This window comes from Planococcus citri, chromosome 2 (assembly GCF_950023065.1).
Source record: "Planococcus citri chromosome 2, ihPlaCitr1.1, whole genome shotgun sequence".
Classification (NCBI taxonomy): domain Eukaryota; kingdom Metazoa; phylum Arthropoda; class Insecta; order Hemiptera; family Pseudococcidae; genus Planococcus; species Planococcus citri.
The window spans coordinates 45,148,166-45,166,040 of NC_088678.1; the positions used below are offsets into that span (position 1 = coordinate 45,148,166).

The following is a 17,875-nucleotide window of genomic DNA, read 5'->3' on the forward strand; positions in this document are numbered from 1 at the left end:
CCGTTTGATTTGCTGATTGTACTTCGAATTACTTTTCAATTTTGTAAAACCGACAATTTAGTTACCAACGTACTAATGTTACTCTTGACGCAAATGTTGTCTGGTTGTATCGAATAAATTTTTGATTTAGTAATTTGAACAACTGCGAAAATATATTTTGATGGTGAATGTACGCAAGACTAATCACCGAGTGAATTTTCGAATTTTAACATCGTAAGTGCGTAGCTGAGTGCGTGTAAGTATTGTCTTCTCAAAAAAGATACTTCAGAGTTGGTATTTTAATTATTTTTTCGATCGAGTTACTTGAAAATGAGCTGTAATATTATTTATTTCATTCTTACGATATGTTTAAATATTTTGGGATACTGGTGTCAGTCACAAGGGCAGAATAATAATTATTGTTACGCTAAGGACGATGTCATTCATGCGCTGTTCAACAAGTACACTCCTTACGAGTTTGTTTATTATAAAAACAAGCTTGGAAAAATGATCGACGGTATGAAACTTCCAATTTTCTTGTATCGATCCTATGTGAATTGGGTAAACAATTTTCATAGTAATGTACCTATCTATTTTATTTCTTTTAGGATGCATTCCTATACATTTGACGATGATCTCTCGGTCTGGAAATCACTATCCTGGTGCAAAAACAATGAAAAAAATCAACGACATTATTCCAACAATTAGAAGTAATTTGCAGAAAGGTAAGCGCTTGGATTTTTTAGCATAAAAGTTGCAGAGTTGCAGTTTATTACCATTGTACCATGTAATCCGCAGATACCGATCACCTATGCCCTGAAGATGCCAGTTTAATGAGTGATTACGATTATGAGATGGATGAAAATAACGCTAAAAAATTAACTCCTCAAGGAATTAAAGATTTCGTCAATATGGCCGAGCGCAAGATACGAGATTTTCCCGAAATTTTCAATCGTCCGTATTCTCCTGAATTATTCAAGGTGAGCTAAGTTTGCATCCATGTTCTGTATGATTACGATGAAACTCTTCTCTTAATTGATTGTTTTGTAGTTTTATGATGGTGGATCTAGAAGTACCAAAGAAAGTGCTCTTGCGTTGGCTTTAGGATTTTGGAAGTCTTCTGATATTATTATAGAAGAATCTGATTCGCTCCGATTAAAGGAAGTAAGTACCTATGTACAATAACTATGCTTCCAGAAGCAGAAGAATGAATCAGGTTTTATTCTAGTGTTGTACATGTGATCTGTGTTTTTGGATCCTGATTTACACTCGATTAATATTAATATGTCAAAGTAATCTAATTTGGAGTTCTTTAAAATATGATTTCTCCAGTTGAAGGAAACGTGCCGCGGTTTTAAACATTCCGACGATGTGATGAAACAGTACAAGGATTTTTTCAACAGTGATATTGTAGCGCAATCTGTTTCAAATATCAATATAAGACTGGGATATAGTCAGAATAATGGCCTCACTAAAGGTAAATTAGTACATACGTACATGCGGAATTTTCTGAATTCGTGTTCATTGATTATCATATATTTTTTTCGCTGTCGCTGTCTTCATCAACATAGAGGAAGTCAATACACTTTTCAAGGCGTGTGGATTTGACACTGCTAGAAATTTGAATGGAAAAAGTCCTTATTGCGTTCCGTTTACGCCACAAGATTTAGAAGTGAGATTTTGAAATTACCCTCATGATTGAATATACTTAGTAAACTTCTACATTCGCTCACTTCTGATATAAATTATAGATATTCGATTATCTGCAAGACTTGCTGAGATATTACAGATACGTTCGTGGCAAACAAGAAAGTCGTACCCTAGCTTACCCTTTGCTATCAAAAATTTACAACTGTTTTCAGTAATAGGCTATTCAAATATTCATTGTTTAATTTATCTGATACCATTCGTTATAATTTCTACTTATCTGAATTTACATTTTTTGATTATACGCAGAAAAATCGTATCGCAAAATGGCGCTGACTCGAATAATCCGATCGCAGAATTCTATTTTCCATTTTGGGGCGTGAGAAATTCAATATTGGCCACTTTGGGCCTCATAAATACAGACACTGCGATAAATTCCTCCGGTTACGCTAATGAAGTGCAAAGAGAATTTAAATCATCTCAATTGGATCCGTATTCGTCTAATATTGATGTCATCCTATACCAGTGCGTACCTGCCAAGCTACCTACTTTAGTTTCATATTTTTATTAAAATTTAAATCTGATTCTTTTTTGATAATTTTGCTGAATTTATTTCCCTACCAGATGTGAAAATGGCGAAAAATACAGGGTTATGATTCGCCTACAAGAAAAGCCCATCTCCCTGATCATTGACAAAGGAGCTGCGAATAGTAATGGTTTATATGGTTGGCAAGAATTCAGTACATTTATTCAATCATTAACCTATTCCGGTTCAAATCAGATAGCTTCATATGTTTCTACTGGTTCCAGTCAACTTGTTACTTACCGTAAATACTTATTGAAATTCTAATTTCAACAATTCTGCGCAGCAGTAAGAAAATATTTTTAGGTATCTTATTAATTTATTCAACTAATTTAAATTCTTCTTGCAATGTCTTCAAATTGTTTTTGATTGTTAAAAAGAAGTCGAAATCAAACGGTGCTATTTCGTAGCAACTTTGCACAATTTCTAGTTGTTGTTTTTCTTCGAATAATTCTTCGCATTTTCCGTTATAATCCTATAAAATATACCATGATTTACCCTTAGTGAATTTTCAATATACATTCAAGTGTTCCGCATCCATTCTTGAAAATTTCTCTTACCAATATAAAATTCACTGATGAATCAAAATCCACAGTTTCGAAGTCTGGTTTCTCTTTCGCATATCGATCAGCAAATTTTCGACACGTTTCAATAAACTGTAAAATTTTTTGCTTCATCGATTCGGTTATTGAATTTTTAACCGATTCTAAAGAAAATTTTTTGTATAGCGATTTATTGAAGAGTTCTTGCCAATCGAGATAAACTTTTTGAAAAAACTGTCCGTCGGCTTGGCTCAACTGAAAAATAATAGGCACCTTTTAGCTTAATACTTTCGCGTTTAATTTTCTTACAGCGAACATTTTATACGCTTACGGTGAAATCTTGCATGACTAACTCGTGGTAATGTTCTTCAATTTTATAAAATTGCAATTCCATGTCGAACGCTGTACTTTGAATTTCGTTGATTGTTCGCAGTACTTCGGTTAAATGGGATTCCGTTTTAATTTCTTGTATTAAAGATAAATTCAATTTCTGGGGGTAAAAAATTGACAAAATTATTCGAGTGTAATTTGTAAAAAAAAAAAAGGGAAATAGGTACAATGTTTTTCTACTTGGATTGTTCTGTGAATTTGATGAACGCAGTGGCGCGTATCCAAAGTTAATTGAGCGCCAAGATTATGTTTCCATTCCAGGCAATGATTTTTAAGTTGTTGGATTAATTCGTCGGTTTCCACGCTACATGTACAAATATTCAACGTAAACTTTCTTATTGAACGCAAGAAATATTATGTTTATTCGGAAAAGCTCTCGTACTTCACGCAAAACACATTTACTATAAGTCGTTCTTGTTCGATTTTACTCGCGACATTCTGGTAAAAATCAAACCGCATTTCGTAATCGCCAAGTTGAGGGTTTTCATCCGCGAACTGCTTGATGGTAATTTTTTTATCGTATTCCCATAGAATTGAATAGATCAACCATCTGATTTTTTGAAACGAATTGTTATTAGACGTGCTACCTACTTACCTATGTGTTCTTTTCATCTCACCTCAACCATCAAACTTACTTCGCCGTGGATGTTTTTAATGCATCACATAAGTTTTGAATATTTTGTAATAACAGTTCACATTTTACTTTGACATCTTGATCTAATATTACACGCACATAGAACATTTCTGCTGAATTTTTTCCAACTAAACAGCTTCCCGGTTCCCACTGTTTCAGATTTCTTAATCTGAAAAAGTATACAATGCAAAAAAAACTATAGGTAGTCAATTCACAATTGATTTAATTTTATATTTTAGACCTGAAAAAGCCGCGAACATATTACCGAGAAAATGCTCTTGTTAATGCAATTTTCATATACTGAAAAAGTTCAGCGCAATTCGGACTCAGCTTTACGTCGTTGTTTCTCAAAAATATTTTTACGTGAAAGTATGTTGGCAATTCTCCGCATATTAGACTATTCAGATCGAAAATACTGTTTAAAACTGACCTATACATAAAGATGAAGAAATATTTTCAATTTCAATTACACAAGTAAATTCATGAATTTGGAACAATTATTTTGCATTTTTTAAAACACATCCCGCTTTTTAGGGATTTTCTGGGTTTTTGCGCGAAGTGCGGAAACCCCGATTGTTTTCATTACTTTATCAAAACTGAAACAATTTTATCGCTGTAACTCGCGTAATAATACGTCATCAATTCTGATTTGCCTGTGCTCGTGAACAGTATCAAGCTTTCTATTTGAATTAACGTCATCGATATGGTATTGTAAATAGTAACACATTTGTTTGCTTCTCTTTTTTGTAAACTGTCTATTTCGTGGAAAAAATTCTGTAAAAACAAGAGGCGTGTGATAATCTGCTGTATGAAATTCGTCGTAATATTTACTTCCGTTTTAGGTTTTCGAGTCTACCTCGCATTTGATATTCTTGGTAGTGATTTGTTTAACGGGCAGGAAGTTCAAATTTTCTATTGTTTCGATAAACGTGTCCAATTTTTTGAAAATTTTGTTCGTCTGATATAATAAACACGAGAGTTCTTCCAGCGTCGTTGTAATTTTTTGAACATATTTGTCCAAAACTGTACATTTCCAAGTGTACAATCCTAAACCTGGTTGTATTGTCATTTCTACCTCCAATAAGTATCTCTTCATTAAAAGGGTCTGATAAAAATGTGCAAAATATACATAATAAATGTAGAATATAGGTAACTAAATCACGTTTATATTTTGTACCTATCTATTAAACTGTCCAGACTCCAGACACGAATCAACTGTGCGTCTTACTTTAGCAGGTTGTAACTTGTCCAAGATGTCGTTATATCGCGTCAGTATTCCATTGATGGATTCTGTGTGCTGATGAAGATCATTCTTAATGATTAATAACTCGGTGATTTCGTTTGGTAAACCGAATCCGTAATTTCTCAAGTTTTCTGATTCTTTTAAAATTTCAAAAATATCGTTCTGTCGTAAAAAAATAAATCGAATTGTGATATTTTATAAATTAATGATTAATTAGGTAGGCCTACATTAAAAAATATTCGTGTTTAATTACTCGAAATTTCATTCTAAATCTGAACCCTTTTTCGATTAGTAATGAATCGCCAACGAACTCTAACCAAGAAATTTTATGTGCTTGCTCAATTTGTTTTAACACCTCTAACCTTTGTTCTGCAATTCAACATTATGTAATTAGTATATAGAATCATGGTAGAACTACACGAATAAGCTAGGTATTTTATTAAGTGTCAACAACATATTTTTTCAAGCTAAGTTTCCTGTGGCTTGATGAATAATCTTGGAAAGAGGAAGGCGGATTGGCTACAAACCTCAAGCCTGATTTTCATATTTGAAAAACCTTTTCAGAATTTAGGTGTCACCCTCCTCTCTTCCCTTAGTCGATTGACCGTAAAAATGTCCAACACAAAAATTTTAGTTAAATATTTAAGTAGATAGGTACGAACTCTTCAAAGCAGTTTCAGCCATTATTTTACTTCTTGCGATCCATTTTAAAGTTATACTGAGAGCTCCAAAACCTACATCTCTATCTGTTGATAATGCTTCATTTCCGGTAAAAATTTCAGAATTTTTTTCTTCTGTTGTACATTCATTTATTTTAGGTTTTTCGATAAGTTTATTCAAATCTAAAAAATAAATAGGTATATTTTCTAACGGGCGATGCCATTTGATATTTATATTTAGCTTCTTTTAGATTGAACCTGATTGGACCTTACCTACAACTTTTTCAGCCTCTTCTATTTCGATGACGTTCTCATTTAAAATATTCTTAATTAGTGAAACAACTATACTACACCATTCTTTAAAAATTTTCTTTTTATAATTCTTAGCTTTGGTTAAAAAGTTCTCTAATAACTCTGAAACCTGAAAAAATGCCAATAGGTAAACTTTTTTGTGGAAATCTACGTTCGAATAAGATAGGTAATTAATTCCTATTTGTAAATTATAATAACCTCTTGAAATTGTCCCATCGCGGATAAACAATCAACTGTTTGTAGTGATTCTGTAGTTTTCTGGAGGTTCTGGGATAAACTATTCACCCACGTAATCGAATCATAAATCTTCACCGTGGCGTGCACTAATTTATTTTTCTAATGGAATTCGTTCGATGATGAAAAATGTTCGAGCATGGACAAGTTAGCCATTTTTCATATAATATAGATACTTCGTACTTCTCTCATTTTTACTCAAGTAGGTAGGTAGGTTGGTAGGTAAGGTTGCCAAACTGTTTTTCTTAATAATTTTACGTAGGTACTTACTTCGAAAAGCTTATCAGTTAGTTTGATTTCTTTAACGAATTGCGCTATAATTTTATTACACATGTATGACACACTTTCGTGAACCGTGGGTCTCGTTTGAATTTCGGAAATATTTTGAACTACTTCGATTCCCTCTTTAATCGATCTAAAATAAAATTCACCCAACTTGTAAATTTTTCAAACCCTATTCTACTGTGGATTGGTAAATTGCAGTATGAATAAAATAATCGTCATCTGAATAATGCACGCATCTACATACTTGATTTGTGAAAACGTTTTGATAATGAGTATTTTTAGTCGCTGGTCAACTTCGATTACATCTTGTTGAAAAATTTCCAGAATTTCATTCCATTCGTCTCTGAATATTTCTAAATAGATATCAAAGTCGACTTTTTCAATTGGAAGCGTCAAGTTTGAAACTTTTTGTTCTAAATTTTTGAATTCGACGGTTTTTTCTGCCATTTTACGAAATTTTGAACTGAATAAACAATGGAAGCTTTGAACTACCTGTAATAATTTGGCATTTTGTGAGCGATTAATCCAAATGATGAAAAATTGAGCATAGGTATAAGTATTCAATACGAACTTCAAAGATGACTTTGATATCTTCAATCACTGTGCTAATATAGTCTGTTTCAGAAAACAGTTTTTGTTTGTTGAATTCCCATCTAGAAACGAAATGGTCTCTGGTTGATTCAATTCGAGTTCTCACTTCTAAATACGAATTTTTCCATATTTGTAACATTGAGACAGCATAACCTACATCATCTTTCATATCGGACCACAATTTTCTAAGGAAGTTACATACAATTTTAATTTTTTCACTTGTAAGTAAGTACTAGGTAGAAGTGTAGGTACTAGGTACCTATCTAGTAGATAGGTAGATACTGTTTTATCAGCAACGAATTACTTATACGTACTTGAATAAAGTTGTCACATCAAATGCTTCTTTAGTTCTTCGACAAAGGGTGTTTTTTATATTATTGAGTATCCTTTCCATATTTTTTTCCTGGCCATAATAATCAGATAAAATCCAGATTGATTGAAGAGAATCCATCAGCGTTGGAATACGGTTAGAAATGCTTTCAAAATTACTGTACATTAAAATCTGTTAAAATTAGGTATTAGATAGATTTAGTCTTATTTATAATTTATACGACCAAGGTACCTATCTAGAAAATTAAATTAACGTTGCATTAATTGACGATATGATTACTTTGAAAAAATACTGCAAAGTTTGTAATAAGCTGGCATTTTCTTTCACCGATAAATAATCATTGTACAGTGTCGAACGTTTCGTTTCAAATGAATCAAACAAAGATGCGTGGTGAATTTTCACTATTTCACTGATTTTATTCATCAAAGGTGAATTCAATTCATCGAGTACCGTGCTCAAATTTATTTCCATGTTTTTCCAGTGTTCGTACTCATTCATTAAATTATCATTTACTGGATCCTAAAAAAAATTTAATAAAATGCGCTGCTAAATAAATTGGTCTAAAAGTAGGTGATTCAACTTGAGAAAAAATAGGCCTAGGTAAATAAAAACCTAAAAGATACCTACGTAACGAAGATTATCACTATATTGAGATTCAATTTCATCTATGCAATTCTGTAAAGTGATTTTAGCATTTTTTATGATTTCTTCCGTGACATCCAAAGTATCCCAATCAAACTCATAAAATATTTCAGGTATTTCGAACAATTTTCCAGCGTATAATTGGGTTTGTGCCCTGAATGAAGAAAATATTTTCCTCCGATGAAATACTTTTTTACAAGGCAATTACATATTTATCAAATACTTATTAATGAGCATTTGTGACTATATATTTACCATTTCACAACATCGAGTAACTTCACCAACTGATTATAAGATTCTTTCCATTCTTGTTCTGGCTCAGGTTTCATGAAATTTTGGAGCTGGTTGTATAGTACAGAATCACTCGGGGTGATTGATAATTCATCCTTCATTATGTTGAAATTATCGACGTGCTTTTGCAAGTAAAAATAAGACGGTCTTTTTTGCAAACCAATTTCATCGTATTCTACGCTTTTTACGTCTTCGTTTGATGATGAGCAGTGGTGATGAAACAAAGGAATAAATACCTGTAATAATTATGGCGTATAAAACGTAATAGGTATCAGCTTACATGATACAGGTGTCACGAATACGCGCATAAATAAACAGATAATAAACTTACTAGATTGATTATTTTCTCCAAATTTTGAAATATATTACCAGTGATACTACCAAACGTGATGTATGTGGGCATTTCCTCGTTGGCTTCTTCCATTGAAGAGAAGAGTGGTATTTTACAATTCATTTTTTTAACAAAATATACGTAGTAATTCGTTGATTCAAACTTATCGCCATTAAAAATTCCAAAATGACCTTGAAATTGTGGAACTTGGATAACTTTTTCAACTTTTCTCTGTAAATATAGATGATAACGTAATAAAATTAAATTCATATAGGTGTTCAAATTCGAGTGAAACTTCGTAATATACAGATAACCGTACTTTAACAGTTATGTAGGCAAGTGCTCCCTTAGGTTTGACGCTTTGTTCTTCCAATGGTAAATTTTCCACCACTTGAATGAACATTTTGAAGAAAAAAAACGCATTAAACTGGTACTTCTACTACAGTAAATAAATAAAATACTTAAATGATCGATAAACAAATTAAGCATTGCATAATTTTAACAGCAAAAAAATTGTTCTGGCTGCGACCACGTAAAAAAAATAGGTATTCAATTGCCTAATTCCGATGTTAGATGACAAAATTTCAAGTTTATAAGATAAACTATAAAAAGTAGGTACATAAAATACTCACTCGTGTACGGGCTAATTCTTCCACCAGACTTGCCAGTTTTTTTACTTTTTTTCTTTTTCTGTTTATCATCTTCATCGATATCGTCGAACTTGACACCATCAACATTATAACTTGTTTCGTCGTCGGGTTTAATGTATTCTTCAACTTCGTCGTCTTCTTCTTCTTTGATATCTTTTGATTTTTTACTTTTCTTTTTTTTCTTCCCTCGCTTATCTTTTCTCTTATCATCTTGCGAAAGAAATGACGCCGTTCTTTGTTTGGTAACTGCAACAGTTGACCCAAATATTACACCAGGAAAACCCCCGAGAAAAACAAATTGTGGAAAGGAAAAATAGTTGAGTTGAGTGGGTGCCTATATACTTAAAAACGTGCGAAAATTCATTACCTTCTTCCTGTACTTCAATTTCTTCGTTAACAATTTTACTGTAATATGTTTTGTAAACGATGAATACTTGAGTGTTGATGTTCACTGCATTGTTCGTTTCGTTATCTAAGAATTGATGTAGTTGATTCGGCACCGAATTATTATCATTTTTTAGAAAAATGTCGAATAAATCCGACTGGCTTTCTTCGAAATAACTCAAAATTCTGTGTTTGAACCATTCTTTTCGGAAATCCATGCTGGATGGGGTGATATAGATTGAGAATGAAAACTGAATGTTATGTAGGTAAGTTGATAAAGGGAGGAGAGGGGGATTTGAGTTGCTATGGTATAATAATAAATAAAGTACCTATACCTACCCATGCGTTTGTTTTACGCGGATTCTCAAAAATCTGGTTTTTGGACGTTCATTGCATCTCTTTTTTAAACCCTTTTTAGATCCCATATAATTTTACTAATTGGGCCTCATATTGTTTTATTTCATATTTCATTGCATTTGCATTCATGGGTCCATATAACCTTACCTCAACAGATGAGCAGGTTTTCTTATCATCTTTCACGAAACTAACTGATCGAAGCAAATTTGGTAGAAAAAAATTGTAACCCCGTTGAAGTACCTACCTACTTATCAGTATGTACTTCTCAAAATGCTACCTAACAATTATTTACATAGGTACATGAAGCGCTGAAATCAGCGAAATCACGGCGTGGGTGAATTGATTAGAAATTAAAATTTTAAATTACAAGTGAGCCTATTATATGTACCTACCTGGATCAATTTTTCCACATTTGTCGTCGTATCATTTGCGCGCAATAAAAAATAGTATGGTTATGTTTGCATCGTCAGGGCTCGGGGATTCAGAGTAGGTAAAGGTGCACTACAGTACGTCGTACATTACCTACATAATTTTTACATGTGTATTGTAAGAACAGCTGTTACCTACACGATTGTAGCCTAAAATCTACGTCAAACAACGTAATCATTTCAACAATATCTGGCCTGTATTCAAAATTTGAGCTGCAATTTCTGTAACCGACAATCATCGAAATAATGGAGGCAGCATTAAATCAGACACACACGTGCGATTATTATACATACATACAAAGAAGAAGAAAATGATTCATTCAATGTGCCTTGAACGCTGAACGTACTCTATCCACAGATGAACAGCCAATCTAAGATCCTCTTTCGTTTGCCAACATCAAGTTAACGAACGAGCGTAAAATGTGTTTCATTTTTGATTTCGTATAGTGGTAGTAGAATATTTACCAATTAACTTATTATCTCAATATTTCAACTCATCAAAGTCTTTTTAAATATTCACAGGGATGATTTCTTCTTATTCTCAGATGAGTCAGAGCTTAGTCAGAAGCTGCATAATATCGAAGATTGCAGTAAGTAAAGTAAAAAGTAAAAAACTCACTCCGTAATTTAAGAACAAATGAAATTTTAATTCGAGATTTGACTGAACGACTTAACTTCCTTTCTGAAGTCTGAACGGAAGTAATCACGCTGCTACTATAGAGGAAGCAATAGCATTGAGTAAGTGTTTTTTAAAGTGAATTATTTTCAATGGTAGATCAAGTATAAAATTATTATTTTAGTGAAATTGAGTAAGTACTCGTACATGAAATGAATCGTTGGTATGCTTTATAGATTGTATAGCATAGTTATTGGCGTGTTTCAAACATTACAAGTGCGATGCAGCTTACCTACCCACAAGTAAACATCCATACGTAAGTACTCGTACATAGTAGGTACTACGATTACCACGAAATTTCAAGGTCGCGATAAATTTTGTAGGTGTTGTAATTTGTAATCTCTACAATTTCGTATAGGTACTCTATATGATTGAACGCTTGACTATCGATGAGCTGTTTTTCTATACACTAGTATATGTATCGGAAGTACCTAATTATTCATTACATTTCATATCATAATTTAATAAGAATTACTGATAACACGGGGGGGGGGAGGCACTAAAGCTTGATCGGCTGAAGAAAGATCTACTCTCAACAAGACGTGACCGAAGAAAGCTTCGTCAGCGAAATTCTTTTACGTCTACGACTGCAACTCACTAGGTAGTAGGTAGAGGTACTCAAGCAACAAGTCACCAGATGTGTATAAAAATGCTTACTTGCATCAGCGAACCGCACAACGTGTACCTACCTATACCTATACGTACACGTAATCGTAGAGATTAATGTACTGCGTATAATAACAACAATGCCAATAACCTAAACATATATAGAAGGCTTTTTTAAAAGATATACCTAATTAAAAGAATTTTATTTGGTAGGTATTTTTAACGATAATCGATGCCTTCTGAGTATGAAGTCACCAAACCAGATCACTGTACATATATATACTACGAGTACGTAGGGAATACCCATTCATGCGAAATCTACACAGGTATCTGAACGTGTTCAAACTTGGATTCTTGGATGCTGATTCTGTGTTGGTAAATCCAACCGATTGTTGACCTCCTTCACGCTCTGTAGTATTACGTGTATGTTTGTATAGGTGCTTAATTCTTACGATTTGCTACAAAAAATTATAAAATTTACCAAAGCAACTTGTCTTTATTTATAGCAGTAGGTATCTTATATACTTCATTCGTGGGAACAAAAGAAAGATTTCTTCACTGCAGAGAGCTTTCGATTCGAAAAACCAGTTTACTTACACTAGACAGTCACAAAGACATTAAAAATATAAATTAGGATTTTAAGTCCGCTCAACTAACTGTTCACAAAAAAATATATGTTTTTACAAGGAAATAATACGCGTATATGCGAGATGACTCATTCGATTATAGCAAAGAGAAGTGAGAACTGTGAAGTGTGAACGAGTGGTAAGTTATGATAACCGAGTAGGTATATGGCGGTGGCGCGGTATGCGGTGTTTCGTCTTCAATATACATACGTTCAAGTTAGGTACTTTTGTAGACATTGTACATGTACATGTTTATCGGGTTTTCGATGAAGATGAATTTTAAAAAAATCGATGTTAGCGTAATTAGGGAATAAGTTTTCTTGGTGGTTGAATAGGTGCAGTCAGTAGCAAGTTAAAGGTATAGTAAAGTGAGATATTTCTGAGAAAAATAGGTACCTAAATAGTTCAGAATTGAGGGAAAGTTGAAGTGTAATTTCAGCCCTTCAACGTCGGAAAATTTTATCCTTCGACTGAAAAAAATTTCAAAAACGTGATTTCTCCTCACAAATTTTGAAAAAATTGGCCACAATATCTAAACTTTGAGAACATTTAATTATTACCAATTTGCAAAACTGAAACTGGCTTCTGAAATCCACATTACGACAGCTCCTTCTCTGCCTACCCCTTCAATAATACCCAAGCCTATGATGTACGTACATTATTTTTCCTTCGCGAATATTCGGCCATGTGGTTGGCTCGGTTGTAACTTGTAGTTCAACATCTGCGATATTAGAAAAAAGTTGTGAAAATCAAAACTAAAAAAACTCAGCTACTTACAATATTAGATAACCCAAATTATGTACTGCATATCGCTCAAAAAATTTAATAAAGTGCTAAAATTATCTAATTCCAAACTAATGACGCCAATGATGGACTGGGATTAGGGATTTACGGGTAAACCCTAAAAGATTATCTGTATAATAAAAATGTTATCGTATTTTCTTTATCATCGAAAAGTTGTTTCCGGACCACATGTGAGTAAATGTTGTAGGTACCATACTCTGTACTTATTAGACTGTATGTACATTACATACTTACTTAAAACTGTTTGGTAGGTATAGGTACATACTCGTACATTACATCTGAAATAGTGAGAAGGATTTCCGTATTCAATTTATTTCGTACAGGCGACTATCATCCCTAATTACCTAAATTAGGTACCTACTACGTACTATTAAGCACAATATGTATGCGTATTTATCGTTCGAAGATTTTTCGACAATTTTTCTTCCATTTGAGAATGAAAAAAAAGAAGAAAAACATTTTTAATCGTTCAGTAAATAAACGCAGTTTCAAAAAAAAGAACATACCTGTGAGAATTATACGTGTACAAAAAGCCTAATTTTTACTTCCCAAGTATTAAGAATCGTTTTGTTTATTATGCAACAGGTTTCATATGCCATGCAATTTCTCTTCTACCCGGATCTAGAGTTCTCTTGAGTTCTTGATGACTAATGTTTAAAAACTTATTTACATTTATTTATTATATTGGATTTACTTGGTCTGAATAAGTAAAAGGGTAACAGACATTCGTCGATATAACCTCGACATAATACACCTAATATTATATCTACATAGGTACGTATTTACGTACGTAACATGAAACATTATTAATTAATAATTTTTTTTGAGAAATTCATTTTCAAGTGAAGTAGGTACCTTAACTTCAAGTAAGTACCTATACTTAGGTACCTATCTAGACCTACGTAAGTATGAAGTATGAACCATAAATATTTTATTCCTGTGTCTATTGTGAAAAATTAATTTATCATCAACGGTTCATTTTTTAAATGAATTTTGAAAGTAACATATGTTTATACGATTGATAGGTATGTATTTCAGGCCTTTCATTTCTCAATCCTTCTTTAGAATCGAGGCACGGGGAAGTTGCCTTTGTTTTCTTCATAAATTCCTAATATAGGTATGTACATAGGTAGGTAGAGGTACCTACTCTATCTAAGTGATGAGTGGATTTTTTGTACAAAAAATAACGTTATCAGTCTCGTGAAACATAAACTAACTAGCATTTTGAATTTTGATCAAGTTGGAAAAAATTATTTTTAAAAAAAATTGATGCACCTATTTCGACTTTTAGTTTTTGAAGGGCTTGCAGATTATGTACTGCTAAAGGAAGCTCAGATTTTTTCAGTATACGTACTGTCTTCAATTCGAAACTCTCAAAGGTAAACTTTTTTGTTAAAGTTCGTTAAAATTCAAGTCAACCATACTTCTGTATTGTGTGTGTGTGTTTTTTTTGCTCCTCAAGTATGTACTTCTTACGTCAGTAGGTATGTGTAAATACACCTGTATCATTTATTATCATATTAGGTATTTAAAAACTGCGACTGGAATAATTCAAAAAATTGGTAGGTAGGTAGGTACCTAAGAAATTAAAATATAAATCTAATTGTAAGTAAGTGAAAACGTTTTTACATTTCATTAAACATGACCTTGCTCGGTACTGCTAAGAAAAAATTACGTTAATTTTTTTGTTGGATTTTTTTCACTCAAGTACTTATTTAACAAAGGTGTAACGTTGAGTGAACTTCGTTAGTATGAATGATGTCTTGAAAATCGTTTATTGTTTGACTTAAAAAAAAAAAAAAAAAAAAAAAACTTATTAGGTTAGATGTTGTTTATTTATTCATAATGAATGTTTCCTCCCTATCTAATATCTATACAGAAATTTTGCACCATGTGCTTTGTTAAAAAATTCCATTCACGAAAATCTGGAAAATTTTTAATGAAGTTTAGCGCTTAGATAAGGAAAATAAAGCCTATTTAAATAGGTTTTACGTGTGCTTAGTTATCATCGGAATAATTTTATCAAAAATTGAGTTCATCTTATATTCCAATGCAACTTGTTATAATAGAATGCATACTTAACTTACCTAGGTACCATATAGCTAGGTGGTAGATTAGATAGATAACAGGTAAGTAGAGGTAAGTGCCACCGCCACTTTCACTGCCGAACGCATTGATCACCTGTACCCCGAAACTCTAAACTAGATGTATCGGATCGGAATTCCCAGAAATATTCATACGTAAGCGTACCTCAGTCTATGTAGTGTACCATGTACCTTACCACCTTATCTATATACTTAGCTATTAGCTAGGTAGGTACTAGGTACCGTACACTTTTGGCACGAACGTGGTTTCGAACATATAAGTATTATTCTCGTTCATTGGTATTTCCGTTTTGAGAAATAACTCTTATGGTACGAGACAATAAGCATGTTAATTCAGTAAGCATGTCAAGACCGACGACTACATCACATCTTCGGTAGTCGCTGTACGGTTTTTCAACGACCGGCGACGGTACATTAGAGAAATTTATTACGATAATTAACACTCCTACGAATTATTTGCCTATATTAAATGGGTTCTTCTGAGATACACTATATTATTTTTGATAAGAGGTGGCCCTACATAGAAACTATTACGATACTCATAGGATGCATACAATATACATACATACCTACATATATAAGTACCTATTGGTTGGTTTATGCAGTTAACTTAAGAAGGAATTTTTTTCAGATGGTTTTGGCCTACATATTAAACCAATTTGATGACTAATATTGAAGGATTTACATAGTTTAGTTACCAATATTGAAATGTAAAATACATCGAAACTTAAATAAGAAGTACCATCCGAAATTTTATTTCAATCAGGAAAATAGTCAATAAGTTATACCTACCTAGTGAAAAACTTTGGGTGGGTTAGGTGCATGCATGGTACTCGTAGTAATAATTTATGCCTATTTATAGATCCTTTCTAGGAGAATTTTGATTACGTTACTTCGTTCCTGCTAACCGTAACAGATGGGTAAATAATGAAGAAAAAATTCGACATAAATGAAATACCTATTACACGAATCGCTTCCATCAAACTTACATAAAGCTGAACAAATAAAACACGTTCTGTGTTACACGAGTGCCCATACAACACCTAGGTAGGTAAAGTATCTTTTTCTCGAATTTAAAAACAATAAAAGACATCAAATTTGCAGGTACTTACTTTAATGATTTTCTATTCAAGTTCTCACCGCTAGCGATAAAAAAGGTAATGGAAAAAGAATGTCAATGCTTTAAAGAAACACATAAAAAGAATGTAATACTTATATCAATTACGAAAACAAAGCTTAATTGCTAGGAAGAAAATCGGTAATTATTGAAACGATCGTTTAATTGTGCCCACCTATTATAATAATTTTGAACTTCAATTCATTTATTTAAAATTTACGTAAATATGTATGTTCTATAAGCACAAGCATATTGAGCAATCTAAACGAAAAGGGAAATTAAGGAGTATTACGCCTACACATTTTAAAACGTAGCAATGCTTCGGTCAAGTCATACATCACGATCGAAGATCAAGATTATACTGTTGACTCGTATGTAAAAGATGATTGCCGATAATTGAAGGTTATGAGTTGGGTATTTTAAAAATAACATTTCCATGGCCGACCGGCTTCTTTGAAAATTGAAAAAGATACCTTACATTTTATACCCACCCAACCCAAAGTTCAAAACTGCAGGTAGGTATAAAAACCGAGCTTTATTTTCGACTTTATGGTTAGTTACATATTCTCGTTGGTTGACAAATTTTTCAACGTAAAGTATTCTACCTAAATCGTAATCGATAGGATAAATCGTTCAGTAGGTACGAAAGCTTGTAAGAAGCTTTTGGAAGACGTCTCCACTTGCTTAATTCTAACAAAATTAAACAATGAGGTATCATCCAATCCAATAATTACTTTGTAAAATTTCGAACACATATCAATCAAAAGAACATAGCTTCACATATATGTGTAAATGTAATTAAAATGATCTTAAAAATATTCGAATATGCACTACAAATGTGCATAGAATAGCAATGAGAGATCCATTCGTATTAATTGCATCGACCTTCAAAATAAAAGCTAAAAGAACTTTAATGTGGAAATTAATTATTTTTATTTTTCGACGGAGCAGTAGGTACGTTGTGACTGTGAGATCTATCACAAGAATTGTGAATAATGTGCAGAATGCAGAATTAATGATTGCATTCAGGAAGAAGGTTATAAGGAATTTTTCAAAACGTGATCAACTCTTTATCACCTGTTCATTAACTCACTTCATACGAAAAAATAAACGTATGCGTAGAAAACTCAGCATTTTACCGCAGATGATTGCGATTTTATACAGAAGACTGTTGACATTCTTTGCTGCTTCTGCAATTCATCGTAGTTTTTCAAAATGTGTATAGGTAAGGTACCTACTTACTTCAGCGTCTGGAAAAATGAACAACGATGTACGAATTCTCTAATCGTGACAGAGTTTGCAAACCTTCAAAAATTATGTATTTAGGACACGAACAAATATTAAGTGGAAGGTCGCCTAAGGTTTACATTTTCAAACGTATAATATTCTTCACTCATCATTAGAATATAAGTAACACCGCATAGCATT

General features: G+C 32.7%; 2 protein-coding genes across 5 annotated transcripts; one reads left to right on the top strand and one right to left on the bottom strand.

Annotated features, from left to right (window-relative positions):
- Positions 1 to 61: 61 nt before the first annotated feature.
- On the top strand, positions 62 to 2,712 carry LOC135836031 (multiple inositol polyphosphate phosphatase 1-like). Its single transcript, XM_065350604.1, has 9 exons — positions 62 to 496; positions 588 to 704; positions 778 to 959; positions 1,030 to 1,143; positions 1,312 to 1,456; positions 1,551 to 1,651; positions 1,731 to 1,840; positions 1,936 to 2,151; positions 2,251 to 2,712. Exons 1-9 carry the CDS (start codon positions 310 to 312, stop codon positions 2,474 to 2,476), a joined length of 1,398 nt encoding a protein of 465 aa, XP_065206676.1. The 5' UTR covers positions 62 to 309; the 3' UTR covers positions 2,477 to 2,712.
- LOC135836030 (uncharacterized) lies at positions 2,329 to 9,946 on the bottom strand. 4 transcript variants are annotated; one of them, XM_065350599.1, is made up of 25 exons: positions 9,712 to 9,946; positions 9,327 to 9,590; positions 9,014 to 9,084; positions 8,695 to 8,925; positions 8,328 to 8,599; positions 8,058 to 8,226; positions 7,710 to 7,949; positions 7,414 to 7,601; positions 7,080 to 7,284; positions 6,753 to 7,000; positions 6,494 to 6,638; positions 6,188 to 6,325; positions 5,951 to 6,098; positions 5,681 to 5,860; positions 5,272 to 5,387; positions 5,004 to 5,180; positions 4,632 to 4,880; positions 4,362 to 4,549; positions 4,041 to 4,205; positions 3,777 to 3,944; positions 3,524 to 3,691; positions 3,322 to 3,445; positions 3,083 to 3,241; positions 2,770 to 3,006; positions 2,329 to 2,684 (listed from the first exon to the last, which is right to left on the bottom strand). In XM_065350599.1, the coding sequence occupies exons 1-25, from the start codon at positions 9,944 to 9,946 to the stop codon at positions 2,529 to 2,531; spliced, it is 4,641 nt and encodes a 1,546-aa protein (XP_065206671.1). In that variant the 3' UTR covers positions 2,329 to 2,528. The 4 variants fall into 4 exon arrangements, with proteins under 4 accessions (XP_065206671.1, XP_065206673.1, XP_065206674.1 ...); XM_065350601.1 differs by lacking the exon at positions 6,188 to 6,325; XM_065350602.1 differs by lacking the exons at positions 9,014 to 9,084; positions 9,712 to 9,946 and having other exon boundaries at positions 9,327 to 9,554.
- Positions 9,947 to 17,875: the final 7,929 nt, after the last annotated feature.

What these genes read in the sequence shown, in the direction of transcription:
- LOC135836030 (XM_065350599.1), bottom strand. Translation starts at nt 9,946, where the DNA reads ATGGATTTCCGAAAAGAATGGTTCAAACACAGAATTTTGAGTTATTTC. An exon ending in TAACTGATAAGCTTTTCGAA is followed by an intron (nt 6,326 to 6,493) that starts GTAAGTACCTAC and finishes GAATTCCATTAG; the next exon opens with AAAAATAAATTAGTGCACGC. An exon ending in ACAAGTTACAACCTGCTAAA is followed by an intron (nt 4,881 to 5,003) that starts GTAAGACGCACA and finishes CATTTTTATCAG; the next exon opens with ACCCTTTTAATGAAGAGATA.
- LOC135836031 (XM_065350604.1), top strand. Translation starts at nt 310, where the DNA reads ATGAGCTGTAATATTATTTATTTCATTCTTACGATATGTTTAAATATT. An exon ending in GCTTGGAAAAATGATCGACG is followed by an intron (nt 497 to 587) that starts GTATGAAACTTC and finishes TATTTCTTTTAG; the next exon opens with GATGCATTCCTATACATTTG. An exon ending in ATTGATGTCATCCTATACCA is followed by an intron (nt 2,152 to 2,250) that starts GTGCGTACCTGC and finishes TTTCCCTACCAG; the next exon opens with ATGTGAAAATGGCGAAAAAT.